The following is a 14,105-nucleotide window of genomic DNA, read 5'->3' as shown; positions in this document are numbered from 1 at the left end:
GGCCCGGCTATTTTTTTGGTTGCAGCCGTCATTGTTGTTTGGCGGGCCCGGGCTGGATTCAAACCTGCCACCTTAGGTGTACGTGGCTGGCACCTTAGCCGCTTGAGCCACAGGCGCCGAGCCAACTCCAGCGACTTCTAAAAAGTCTCCTTCCCTAGAGTCCGTCCCCACCTGAGAAGAGACCTTCTCTCTGCCTTTCTCCCTCTTCAAGATCAGCTGATGAAGATGTAGGGTCTAAGGGGAGGTGGTGGGCAGGAGTGTTGTTCAGGTTACAAGTTCCTCTAAGCCTCCAGAAAGAAAACAGTCCCTGGGGATAAATGAGGTTTGTTACACAAAGCGGAAAGCAAATACCGAGGGCCAGAGGAGGAGCCCAGCCGCTTTTGGCCCCCCAGACCCAGCACGATCCTGGGGGTGAAGGTGCGATGTGCGCCCTCTGGTGGCCCTCACTTGCCCAGATGGAGAGATGGTGAGTCTGCTGCGGGAGACTAGGAGAAAGCAGGGGGCGTGGGGTGGGGGACAGTCGCAAAACTCAGCCAGTAATAGTAACACCCAGGCTTCCTTCCTATGTGGCACTGCAACTGAGTTTTTTGTGTTTTTTTTGAGACAGCGTCTCACTATGCCGACCTCTTTAGAGTGCTGTGGCGTCACTCATGTGAGGTTGCTCACAGCAACCTTAACTCTTGGGTTTAAGCGATTGCCTTGCCTCAGCCTCCCAAGTAGCTGGGACTACAGGCGCCCCCACAACGCCCGGCTATTTTAGTTGTTGCAGTTTGCCCTCCCCACCGAGCCACAGGCGCCTCCCATAAAACATTAAAACTCTTTCCAAGTCCCAACAACCAGGTTTAGCAAACGCCCCTGGGCACCACTTAACCTGTTACGGAACATCACAGAACGAGTATCAATTTGTGTCGCAGAAACCAGGATCTCCACTTTACAGGAAACCGAGGCTCACAGAATTGACTTGCCTAGGTAGGTCACAGAGCTAGGTGGCAGAATGTTGGGGCCTGAGATTCCAGCCTAAGTTCTCTACCCAGTTTCTCAGACACCAGGGCTTCTAACAGAGAGGGGAGCGGTGAGGGCTGGGATGCAGGGCTCAGCCTACCTGGCTCCAAGCTCCAAGCTCGCTGATCACCACTCTGGCCATCAGCCTCCCCTAGGGCCTGTCCCCCATCCCTACGCTGGCTTGTTCTTTGCTGCCTCTGTGACTTTCAGATACTGTGCCCTCCCTCCCTCCTTGATCTCATTTCCAGTGGCAAGTGTCTGCCTGTCCCTGAGGGCCCCAGGGCCCAGCTCCAGCGCTCCTCCTCCCCTGCAGCCTCCCACCTAAGGGCTTTCCCCTGGAGCCCATCTTTCCTCCCCATCTTTATTTGGCCTCACTCGCACCCAGACTGGTTGTTTTAGTCCTTTGCTTACTGGCCTGCCTTCCCCTCCAGCATGGCTCTCTGAGCTCCCCAAGATGACAGCATTTACCCCTTAAAAAAGTAAAGAACAACTTCTGGTTATAAAGGAAATGTATGTTGGCCAGGTACAATGGCTCACCCCTGTAATCCTAGCACTCTGGGAGGCCAAGGCAGGTGGATTGCTTGAGCTCTGAAGTTGGACCAGCCTGAGCAAGAGTGAGACTACTCTCTACTACTCTCTACTAAAATAGAAATGTAAGCTGGGTGTGGGGTGGCACCTGTGGCTCAAGGAATAGGGTGTCGGCCCCATATACAGGAGGTGACGTGTTCAAACCTGGCCCCAGCCAAATAATAATAATAATAATAATAAGCTGGGTGTGGTGGCCGGTGCCTGTAGTCCCAGCTACTTGGGAGGCTGAGTCAGGAGAGTTGCTTGAGCCCAGAGTTTGAGGTTGCTGTGAGGTAGGACACCACTGTACTCTAGCCTGGGAAATAAAGTGAGACTCTGTCTTAAAAAAAAAAAAAAACCCATGCATGGCACCTGTGGCTCAGTGGGTAGGGCGCCGGCCCCATATACCGAGGGTGGTGGGTTCGAACGCCGCCCTGGCCAAACTGCAACAACTACAACAACAACAAAAATAGCTGGGCATTGTGGAGGGCGCCTGTAGTCCCAGTTACTCAGGAAACCGTGAGGCAAAAGAATTGCCTAAGTTGGCTTGGAGCCTGTGGCTCAAGTGGCTACGGTGCCAGCTACATACACCTAAGGTGGCGGGTTCGAATCCAGCCCGGACCACCAAACAACAATGACATCTGCAACCAAGAGATAGCCAGGCATTGTGCCAGGCACCTGCGGTCCCAGCTACTTGGGAGGCTGAGGCAGGAGACTCGCTTGAGCCCAGGAGTTGGAGGTTGCTGTGAGCTGTGATATCACAGCACTCTGGGGACAGCTTGAGGCTCTGTCTCAAAAAAAAAAAAAAGAAAAGAAAAGAAAAAAAACCCCAAACCAAAAAACTAATGTATATGCAATGTTGGATATACAAAAACATATGAAGACAATAAAAACTGCCTAGAATTCTACGCCCTAGAGATAATCGCTGTTAAATCATTTTGGTTTCCATTTCCATCATTTGCCCAGGCTCATAAATGGACTTTCCCCTCCAAGAGAAGTCAGGATCAGACTATAAAGTTTCGTATTCCGCTTTTTAGAACACGCGATGTACCCTCACCACCACCCAACATTTTCCCAGGGCAGGAATTTAACCCGGCGGTGGTCCCATGGCTTGGATGCCCACGTTGGGTTTTTAGGCTGATTCCCAGGACCGGGTTCCGCGCCTGGCACAGCCTGGACACGCAGGGGGCGCTCAGGGTCTCCGTTGAGAGATGACAGGTGGATCCCCAGCACTGTCAGGGTGGGCGCCGCAGGGTGTCTGATTTAAGGGGGAAAACGCGGGGCTGGCCGAGGGAGAGGTTGTTTCAAGTTTGAAATTGTTTTTTGGGATAGGAGACTTCTGGAATGTGGAGGTAACTTTTGGCAGAATCAGGTGACGACTCCTTGAGTCCCCACACACCTCGGGCTTTAGCTGGGTGTGGGGGGGGCGGTTCCCAAAGGGGCCTGCTGAGCCGGGGGGCGGGGCCAGTGGGGCGGGGCGTTCCCGCCAAATTCGGGCCACCTGCCCCGCGGGCCGGCGTTCTCGCGAGAACTCGCGGGCGGCGCGGGTCTTGGCAGCTGCCCTTACCGAGCCGGCGTCAACAGTGCAGTGCGCAGGCGCGGCCGGCGGGTTTCCCTGGGCTACAGCCGGCGCGGCCCGCTCGTCCGCCGCCCTGCGCCATGGCGGGCTGCGCGGCGCGGGTTCCGCCGGGCTCCGAGGCGCGCCTCAGCCTCGCCACCTTCCTGCTGGGCGCCTCGGTGTTGGCGCTGCCGCTGCTGACGCGCGCCGGCCTGCAGGGCCGCACCGGGCTGGCGCTGTACGTGGCGGGGCTCAACGCGCTGCTGCTGCTGCTGTACCGGCCGCCGCGCTACCAGGTGCAGGCCGGGCAGGGGCCGGGCGGGGGCACCGTCCTTTTCCGGGTCAGGGGCGGCCTCCCACGGGCTGTTCTTCAGCCGCGAGTTCAGGTCGCAGGAGGGGACCCTGCTTCTCCCGACGCCGGCGCCCTCCACCCGGCAGAGTGGGTGTTAAATTGCAGTTCGCGCTGTTCCCAGCTGCGGCAGATGCGCGTGGGGTGGGGATTGGGTGAGCCTACCACTTCTTTTATGTAATTTGAGGTGTGGAGACCTACCTGCTGCCAAGTCTGAGGTCAAAGGCCCCGCAGTGACATGAAGGGGGCTGGGCGCAGAGTCCTGGGTGATCTGTGGGAGTTGGGAGAATCCTGTCAATAAACAAGGTTTAAGCCATTTCCCCACGCCCCTGAGTAATAAATAGTAATAATAGCAGCTAAAATTTACGTAGAAGTTACTCTTAACTGCTCTACACGGCTACTCCTTATGCAGTCCTAAAAGGTAGGTACTGTAGATGGGGACCCTGAAGTCCAGAGAGGTTAAGTAACAAGGCCACACAGCTAGAGAGGGTTGGGTACAGAATTTGAACCCAGGCAGCCCCTCCTAAACTCTGAGCAAATTGTCTCTTGTCTGCCTGCCAGCGGCCTGCCTATCCCAGGACGGTCCGCAGCCTAGACTGATGCTCTGAGAATGGCGGGTGACAGAGCTTCTTTTGGGTCCGTTTCAGATAGCCATCCGGGCTTGTTTCCTTGGCTTTGTGTTTGGCTGCGGTATGCTGCTAAGTTTTAGCCAGTCTTCTTGGAATCACTTTGGCTGGTAAGAAGGACTTGGGGAATAATGATTAATGGTTTTGAGGTGAGGGTGGACAGATCCAAGGGTCAGCAGCGTAGCATTTCCTCACCCCCCGTGTCTCATCTCTGACTGGCAGAAGGCTGTTGAGAGTTCTATGGAAATGAAGTCTTTGGCTTCCATCTGGATTCCCACACTTCTGCTCTCATGATCTTGTGCCTATTGCATGATTCTGTTTCAGGCAGAAACAGGTCTCCCTGGCATCCTCCACAGAGGTGCCCTCATCCACAGCTGCAGTGATAGCATTCAGTAATGTGACAAGCCCTTCCTGGAAGGGGTACAGGTCCTCGGTGGCGGGAAGGGGCAAGGCTCTGGCTTCTCTTCATAGGCCTTTTTCATCTCTAATTTCTATTAGGTCACATCTAGCGCATCCCCACAGCCAGTGTAGGATTTTTCCCTACACTATGATTTCAGTCCCTTGAGCCTTCTAGTCTGACCTGGATATGAACCAGTGGCTTCAAGGTAAAAAGCTTCATCTCCTATTATCAATATTTTGAACCATCTAATCCTTCTTTGCTGGAATTATTCCATTCTGTTAAATTTTGACATACATCACTACTTTATGTTGATGCTTCCCTCTTTTGTGTTTTATTGTGTATAGTGTCATTTGAAAAGGACTGAAGCGCTCATAATGTCTCCCTAACCTGTGGGGTTATTTATTTATTTTGTGCCTGTGACGTTCAAAAACATAGTCCCCTAAAAACCCCACTTCTGCAAACCTCAGGGAGTAAATGCTCTATATTGGTGCCAATGTTCATGTTCAGGCAGGTGAGAATAGGACCTCATAGAATTAGGGAAAGTTCAGGAGACCCAGATCTGTAGCTATGGCTAACTTGGTTCCCTTGCCCCAATTTACCTCTTTTTCTTTTTGTTTTTAAATAGGTACATGTGCTCCCTATCATTGTTCCACTATTCTGAATACTTAGTGACAGCAGTCAACAATCCCAAAAGTTTGTCCTTGGATTCCTTTCTCCTGAATCACAGTCTGGAGTATACAGTAGCTGCTCTTTCTTCTTGGATAGAGTTCACACTTGAAAATATTTTTTGTCCAGGTCAGTGTGCCCTACTTTCCTCTCCGGAGGGGAGAAGAGTGGCTCCCACTTGGGCTTAGAACAGTGACATTGGTTCACCTCTCAGGTCTAATCTCCCCGAGCAGTTTTCCCTAGACTCTGTCCTCACTAAGCTATTTATAAAGGATGAGCTCTGCTCATTAATTCTGCTTCTGGATTTTGAATTGAGGACGTGTTCTCGTGTTGACCTTTTGCTCTAAACCTTCTGTGACATAGTGCACCATCTACTATCAAGTCACAACCTTTAATAGTTGTAATCTTAATTTTATAGTCAGAGGAGGTTTGGATATGTTCATTTTCTGTGACCCGAGACATTTCATGTGATGAGTTTACTGGCAAAAACTTCAGCATCTGAAACCTACTCCAAAATTGAACTTCCCACAGCCAATGAAATAAAAATGTCCTGGATTCAGGCTGGAAGCCGTGGACCCTTTTCTACTTCTCATAGCTATACTTGTCCCCTAGTGAAGGAAATAAGCGTGTGGTGGTGGTGGGGGGGGTGTCCAAGCAGAAAGCCCATCAGCTCTAGGAGGAGAGGACCTCTTCACCATGACTTCACTAATGGGTTTGTTGGCAATTTAGAGGGATGAACAGCACGACTTCTGGGAATGCGTTTTCTTATCATTAAATTTGAATGCTGTGACAAATGCTCACTGCCCATAAACATGTTTTTTAATGTTTCTATCTTTGGGAAAATAGTTTGATTTTAAGGATTCAAGGGGGGAACATGACTGTCCAGTGTCTTCACCGCTGTCTCTCTCCTGCAGAACTGAAGCAGATCACCTGGCTCAGCGTCACGGGGCTGCTGATGGTGGTCTTTGGAGAATGTCTGAGAAAAGCAGCCATGTTTACAGCTGGCTCCAATTTCAACCACGTGGTGCAGAATGAAAAATCAGATACCCACACTCTGGTGACAAGTGGAGTTTATGCTTGGTTCCGGCATCCTTCTTATGTTGGATGGTTTTACTGGAGTATTGGAACTCAGGTATAGTATCCAGTATGACACTGGTTTCCTTTATTTTAGTCTTTTTTTTACATTTTAAAAATTGAGATAAAATTTACAATTTCAAAGTATATAGTTCACTGGTTTCTAATGTATTTGCAAGGTTGTTGGTCTGCTTTAAATAGGTATATGTTCTCCCAGGCATGTTTGGAATGATAACTAAATAAAAGCCAAGAGAACTAATTTAGTCCTTAATGTTCTTCCTGTGTACCCAAAATCTAGGTACATAAACTTTTCATGATTCTGTTAGCCCACCTCCTGTGCTTCTTTGCCTCTTAAGTTAAAAGGGCTCTGGGGCTCGGCGCCTGTGGCTCAAGTGGCTAAGGTGCCAGCCACAGACACCTAAGGTGGCGGGTTCAAATCCAGCCTGGGCCCGCCAAACAATGACAGCTGCAACCAAAAAATGGCCAGGTGTTGTGGCGGGTGCCTGTGGTCCCAGCTGCTCGGGAGGCTGAGGCAGGAGACTTGCTTGAGCCCAGGAGTTGGAGGTTGCTGTGAGCTGTGATGCCATGGCACTCTACCCAGGGAGACAGCTTGAGGCTCTGTCTCAAAAAAAAAAAAAAAAAGGTTCTGGAGCACCCTAGTGGGTACTGCTGGGACTTAGACCTGGAGCTCTTCAGTGGGGCTGAAGACAAAGATAGGACTTAGGGCAGGGAGTGACCTTGTAGCTAATTTTTATCAAAGAGTTATTAGTGAGACTGAGGTCATGTGTTAGGTTAATATGAGCTACAGAACTTTCTTTTATACCAGGCTACAGATCCAGATCCAGCCTTTGTTTCTTGACAACTGTGTCTTGATTCCATACTCTTTTTTTTTTTTTTTTTTTTTAAAGACTTAGTTTCATTCTCTTGCTCTGGGTAGAGTGCCACGGCATTGTAGCTCATAGCAACCTCAAACTCTTGGGCTCAAGTGATTCTCTTGCCTCAACCTCCCAAGTAGCTAGGCCTACCACAGTGCCTGGCTAGTTTTTCTACTTATAATAAGATGGGGTCTGTTCTTGATCAGACTGGTCTTGAACTTCTGAGCTTAAGCAGTCTACCCACCTCAGCCTCCCATAGTGCTAGGATTATAGGTGTGAGCCACTGCACCCGGCCTCAATTCTGCATCCTTGGACCTAGGAACACTTGGCCAGAGAATGTGAGTAGAGCTTGGAAAATTTATCCCATCATGGCTCCCATGCGTTTCATCAGCAATGTGTGATCCCTAGCAGTATAGTTGGGGCAGACTATCACATAGATATATTTTTAAATTTATATTTCTGAAACATGTAAAACTCCAACTTTTTTTAAATTTTTTTTGAGACAGAGTCTCACTTTGTCACCTTCGGTACAGTACTGTGGTGTCATAGCTCACAGCAACCTCAAACTCTTGGGCTCAAGCAATCTTCTTAGTCTCCTAAGTAGCTGGGACTACAGGTACCTGTTACAATGCCTGGCTGTTTTTAGAGATGTGGTCTCGCTCTTGCTCAGGCTGGTCTTGAACTCCTGAGCTCAGGCAATCCTTCTGCCTCAACCTCCCAGAGTCCTAGGATTATAGGTGTGAGCCACCATGCCTGGCCAAAACTCCCATATTAACAATCACATTCTGTGGGAACAAATTAATCCTAGTTGAATAGTCTAATTTGGCATAAATGCTTGCTTACTATATACCTTGGGACTAAGGCAGTTTTCATACCTTTTGACATGTCTCAGCACATGTGTGTGTATAACTCTGTCTTTTCTGGAACACTGCTCATTACTACTATGTATGAAACACTATTTTCTTTTCTTTTTTTGAGACAGAGTCTCAAGCTGTCACCCTGGGTAGAGTGCCGGGGCATCACAGCTCACAGCAACCTCAAACTCTTGGGCTTAAGCGATTCTCTTGCCTCAGCCTCCCAAGGAGCTGGGACTACAGGTGCCTGCCACAACACCCAGCTATTTTCTGGTTGTAGTTGTTGTTGTTTGGCAGGCCCGGTCTGGATTCAAACCCGCCAGCTCCATTGTATGTGGCTGGCGCCCTGGCTGCTTGAGCTATAGGCTCTGAGCCAAAACACTGTTTTCTGTCTTTTATTTGTAATCCTGTACTACCTCAATTTCATGCCTCAGTAACAGTTGTAGCCTGTGGCTGAGAAATACCACCACAGGAGACGCCCAGGGAGCTACACACGTCTGTCAGGTGTGAGGGTGCAGGTTTTGCACTCCCCATCAGACCACTTGTGGTTCTGTCCTTCACTCCCAGGTGGAAGAATTGCTTGAGGCCAGGAGTTCAAGTCCAGCCTGGGTAGTATAAACAAGTCCTTGACTCTAAAAATAAATAGTGTTGAGGGGTGATGCCATCACCTTGAAAGTTTGCTGTGAGAGTTGGGCTGTTTAATGTTTATAAAGGGCTTAGCACGGCTCGGGGAACAGTTAGCTCAAAACACAGTGAAGAGAAGTGGCAAGAAATCGGGGTGTGTGCGTGGCTCTCCAGGTGGAAGTGTGTGCTTAGGGAAGACAACACGTTCATAGGGGAGCAGTCACAAAGCCTGGGTGGGCAGGAGTAGGTCAGTGGTTTCCTGAAGAGGTAGGGCATGCTTTTGGCCAGGCGTCCTCAAACTACCACATGCAGCCCGCCTAGGACATTTATCCGGTCTTCCACGTGTTTTTGCTGCTGCCGCCGGTCCTGCTTAGTAGCTGACTCATCCCAGGGCATGCAGTCTGGCCCTCCAATGGTCTGAGGGACAGTGAACTGGCCCCTTGTTTAAAAAGTTTGAGGGCTCGGTGCCTGTGGCTCAAGTGGCTAAGGCGCCAGCCACATACACTTAAGGTGGCGGGTTTGAATCCCCAGCCTGGGCCCGCCAAACAACAATAATGGCTGCAACCAAAAAAAAAAAAAAAAAGTTTGAAGACCCCTGCTTCTGGCCTTGAAGGATTGTTTGGCTGTGGATCAATGAGGAAAACGATCTTAGAAGCGAGGGAATTGCATGAGTGAAGAAAGAGGCAAAGAGGATGGATGAGGTGGCAGGTGGCAGGTGGCAGGGGCAGGTGAGGCCCTCCCTTTCCTAGCTTTAAAAGCCAGGCCCAGGATGTGGGGTTCAGGCATGGTACTTTCTGAGCACCTGGGTAAAAGAGGTGTTTTTTAAAAAGAGTTAGAAGCTCTGTTTGCTGTCTAGTACTAAGGAGAAGGTGGTGGGTACGAGGGGGCAAGGAAGGGGACCAGGGCATCTGTGGAGTGTGGGTGCCTCCTGGACAGGAAAGCAGCATGTGTGGGAACGAGACCCTACATCAGGGAGTCACACTTGGGGGTGGGAGGCCATTTTGTCACCCTGATGTGAGGGTTGAAATCCAAGAGGTTGGCCTGACCTTGTACTTTCTAGTTTTATTTTTGAGATCAAATCTCACTCTCTTGCCCAGGCCAGAGTGCAGTGGCATCGTCACAGCTCAGTGCAACCTCAAACTCCTGGGCTCAAGTGATCCTCCTGCCTCAGCCTCCTAAGTATAGAACTACAGGCCTTCATGACTACACCTGGCTAATTTTTCTATTTCTTATAGAGACTGGGTCTTGCTCTTGCTCAGGCTGGACTTTACTCCAGGCCTCAAGCAATCCTCTCACCTCAGCCTCCCAAAGTGCTAGCATTACAGGTGTGAGCTGCTGTGTGCGGCCTGTCTTTGTACTTTTTAGGTATCTCTCACATAAGAGGAACAGCAGAAAATGTATGGAGAAAGGCTAGAATGATCTTTTTGTAGTTCGTAAGTGTGATAACTGAGTGTTCACAAGCACACGTGAGACATGCCTCCTCAGACATTGCTGGCACATTACCCATTTGACGTGGGAAAAAGGCTATAGTGATGAGTTTGGTTCTCTGTGAAAGTAATGGTATTTTGGTTAATGACACCCTGGCTCCCCCAAACCATAACAATTTTGTTTTTTGAGACAGGGTCTCACTCTGTCGTCTAGGCTGGAGTGCAGTGGCACAATCATAGCTCACTGCAGTCTCAAACTCCTGGCCTCAAACAATCCTCCCACTTTAGCCTCCTGAGTAGCTGGGACTACAGGCGTGCACCACTATACCCAGCTAATTTTTTAAAATTTTTGGTGGAGACATGTTCTCACTATGTTGCCCAGGCTGGTCTTGAACTCCTAGCCTCAAGCAGTCCTCCCACCTCAGTCTTCCAAAGTGTTGGATTACAGTTGTGAGCCATTGCACCTAGCTCCTATTTTAAGAGTCTCTTGGGCCCTGGGCAAGGAAATCCTCTGGGTGTTAGAAACAGATTCTTTTTTTTTTTTTTTTTTTTTTTTTTTTTTCTGAGACAGAGCCTCAAGCTGTCCCCCTGGGTAGAGTGCTGTGGCATCCCAGCTCACAGCAACCTCCAACTCCTGGGCTCAAGCGAGTCTCCTGCCTCCGCCTCCCAAGTAGCTGGGACCACAGGCGCCCGCCACAACGCCTGGCTATTTTTTGGTTGCAGCCGTCATTGTTGTTTGGCGGGTCCGGGCTGGGGATTCGAACCCGCCACCTTAGGTGTACGTGGCTGGCGCCTTAGCCGGTTGAGCTATAGGCGCCGAGCCTAGAAACAGATTCTTGCCAGAGTGCATGGCGTCATCGCACTGTGACTCTGTGACCCTGACCAGCCTGGTGTTCCTCCGTCAGGTGATGCTGTGTAACCCTGTCTGTGGTGTCGGCTATGCCCTCACAGTGTGGCGGTTCTTCCGAGATCGGATAGAAGAAGAGGAAATCTCACTGATTCACTTTTTTGGCGAGGAGTACCTGGAGTATAAGAAGAGGGTGCCCACAGGGCTACCTTTCATCAAGGGAGTCAAGGTGGCGCTCTGACAGGTGGCAGGTGACCCTGTGTAGCCCAGGACAAAACTGCTTCCAGTCAACTACTGCAGAGTGCATTTTCTTAATCATTTTATATGTCACTAATTAAACTCCTCTGGAATGTTACTTAAGACCAAATGGTCAGAAGGCCTTAGGACCAAAGGACCCACTGGAACAATCTATTCTTGTGCTGAATCCAGGCAGGACATAGATGAAAGATGAGTAAGAAGGAGATCACAGCAATATTCAGCAGTGCCCCTTCAAAGTGACCTGGGGAGAACCAAGGCCACGCTCCACTGCCCCACGAGGCCACGGTGTGTGTAAGATATTACCAGGACTCCCGGGGACAGGGGGGCTCTGCTTCCAATAACGCCTCGACAGCGGAGAGGGGTCAGCGTTAAAGACACACCTGCAACCTTTCATCTCACTGCAAAACACAAACGGCGCAGCTTTAACCCTCTTTATTTCTGTCCTCAGTGCATGAACATCTATACAGTTTCAAAGATACTTCCCTATGGGATGCTTTGGCACTAAATCTATTTAATTGCAGTTACATATGTATTGTTTATAACTAGCAGTATGCATTCAAAGGGGGCTCACTTGGTATTTCTAGCTCCAGCTTTTCTTTGGGAGCAAGTTAGCATGGATAGACACCTCCAGACAGTCTGGCCAACCGTGGCTTTGTGTGACCACAGCACCCCAGGCCAAGGGGACTGTGGGCCCCTGTGGGTTTTCCCAGGGCCCTTGGCTCCTCCTGTTCTCGACATGTCATCAGTGACAGGGGAGTCAATAAGTCTCATTTTTCCCTGATCCAAGATGTGCTTACTGAATGCCTGCTCTGTGCAAGGCGTTGTTAAACATTGAGAAATACTGCTGTCCATTTATTTGGGATTTTATTCTCATTTCACCATAGCTTATATTTTGGTGTTTCAATGTAAATCTATTAACTATTATTTTCTATGTTCTGTTCTCAAAATTACATTGTCCCTAATATTATTTCAAACTTTTTTGTTGTTGTTGTTGCAGTTTGGCTGGGCTGGGTTTAAACCCGCCACCCTCAGTATATGGGGCCGGCGTCCTACTCACTGAGCCACAGGCGCTGCCATATTTCAAATTTTTTTTTAAAGGGGTTGAGCTTACACAACTGCAGAGCCAGGCAAATCAACTCTGAAAATAGTCTTAAATAGAGCAAATAATCCCAACGAGATTCAGTCGGTCTTTGTTTTGAAGAGAGTAGTTGGCTTCAAGAGTCAAACATAGGAGCTTTAAGCAGTGAGACCCTTGCTTAATTCTGGACTAGACAGGAACTTGGCCTCAGTGTGAGATCCCTTCGTGCAGTTTTGCGGTGGCACTAATGAAGCGTGAATGTGAAGGCAGTGTCGGCACATGGCCAGAACACTGCTCTGCCACCCGCCACGCGGCTTGTGAGGAGCCACGAAACCTTAACGTGCCTAGACCTCCCCATCTGTAGAATGGGGTTGATACCACCTACCTCACAGGGGTGTTGTGAGGACTTAGAAGAACAATGTCAAACATCTTTAATACTCAGATGAGAGAGATCTCAGTGAAATCTGTACAATATAAAACCTACACAAAGATGGGCAGACATTTGGTTAACTGTGCCAGATACCTAAAATGTATGTTTAAAGAGAGCATTCTTCCAACTCAGATGTGAGACTTACTTATAGATTTCATGGCTTAATTAATTTTTTTGTTCTTATATATACCAAAGAGGCTTACGGGTTTATTGATGGCTGATGTAACACTCGTCCATTTGAGAACCAGACAGATTTGTCTGGCAGCCCCCAATCATCTGGCTAAGGTGGTGCCACTGGCAGAATTTCTCTGGAGTGTGCGGTCCCAGTGGGACTCTTTCTGTTTGGGCACTTGGGCTGGGTCAGCTCTGAGCTTGTTCTCCAGGCCACGTGGCACAGCAAACTCCACCGCCTAGGACTGCAGACTGGGGAAGGTGTGGTTGAGCTGGCAGCTCTTTTTCGCTCATCTAAGCAGGATTGGGTCTACCCTCTACTCCCAGCAGGGGCTATGAAGTTGTCTTTTGTGTATGTGCAGGGGGACAGGGTCTTGCTCTGTTGCTGGGACTGGAGTGCACTGGTATCATCACAGCTGGCTTCAGCCTCAAACTCCTGGGCTCAAGAGGTCATCCTGCCTCAGCTTCATGAGTAGCTGGGACTGTAGGCACGTGGTGACTAATATTTTTTTATTTTTGTAGAGACAGGGTCTCGCTATTGCAGGCTGGTCTCAAACTCCTGGACTCAAGTGATCCATCTCAGTCTCCCAAAGTGCTGGGTTTGCAGGTGTGAGCCACTCTGCATGGCCAAGTTATCTTTTTGGTAGGTAGAGAGCAGCTAGTGGTATCCCCTGGCCTTGTGGACGGTAAGAGGGCGTTGTCATTTGATACCATCCTTTACCTGCCAGCGGCTAGAAGGCTTATCTTTGTGCCAGGCTCACCATCTGGAAGGAACCTGGTCCTTAGGTTTCCCACTTGAATGCTGCCTCACACTGGGGGGAGAGAGAGAACTTGACATTGTGTTCTGCTCTGCTTTAAAGAGTAATTCTGGAGTGGGGGTAGTAGGAGAACATTCCCACCCTTCTTACGATCCCAGGGCAGAAGTCAGCAATTACTTAGGGATAAAAGATGAACTACTTAAGGGCAGGATTTGGCAAGTGATTGACTTCCCCTTAGTACCATGATCTTGAGATTATTTTTAACTTTATAAATTTAGCAGTGTCGGGGCCCACAGCAGAGAATCAGGTTAATGAGGTAAAGGCTTTTCGGGTGTTCGCTGCAAAGGCCACATTGCCAATTTCCTTAACTTAAGAAACTGTCAAGAGATTTCTTTTTCCATTGCAGGTTTTAAAGTGGAGATTCTTAAATGGAAAGTGGGTACTGTACAGAGCAAAGCTACTTTGAAACAGCATAAAATGAAACCTTTCTTGAGCACTTGCAGGCGGCCACGGCTGAGAGTGGCAGTTTACAGAAGAGGCA

At 49.4% G+C, this 14,105-nt stretch overlaps 1 protein-coding gene and 1 pseudogene across 1 annotated transcript; both read left to right on the top strand.

Annotated features, from left to right (window-relative positions):
* The first annotated feature begins 3,164 nt into the window (after window positions 1–3,164).
* Window positions 3,165–12,140, top strand: ICMT (isoprenylcysteine carboxyl methyltransferase). The gene is made up of 5 exons (XM_003793224.3): window positions 3,165–3,423; window positions 4,124–4,212; window positions 5,128–5,297; window positions 6,083–6,300; window positions 10,928–12,140. Exons 1-5 carry the CDS (start codon window positions 3,229–3,231, stop codon window positions 11,108–11,110), a joined length of 855 nt encoding a protein of 284 aa, XP_003793272.1. The 5' UTR covers window positions 3,165–3,228; the 3' UTR covers window positions 11,111–12,140.
* LOC111726489 lies at window positions 10,014–10,108 on the top strand (annotated as a pseudogene).
* Window positions 12,141–14,105: the final 1,965 nt, after the last annotated feature.

This window comes from Otolemur garnettii, unplaced genomic scaffold (assembly GCF_000181295.1).
Source record: "Otolemur garnettii isolate 467f Iridium unplaced genomic scaffold, OtoGar3 scaffold00067, whole genome shotgun sequence".
NCBI lineage: Eukaryota > Metazoa > Chordata > Mammalia > Primates > Galagidae > Otolemur > Otolemur garnettii.
Note: the sequence above shows the minus strand (reverse complement) of the source record. Positions and strands in the feature narration are given on the sequence as shown.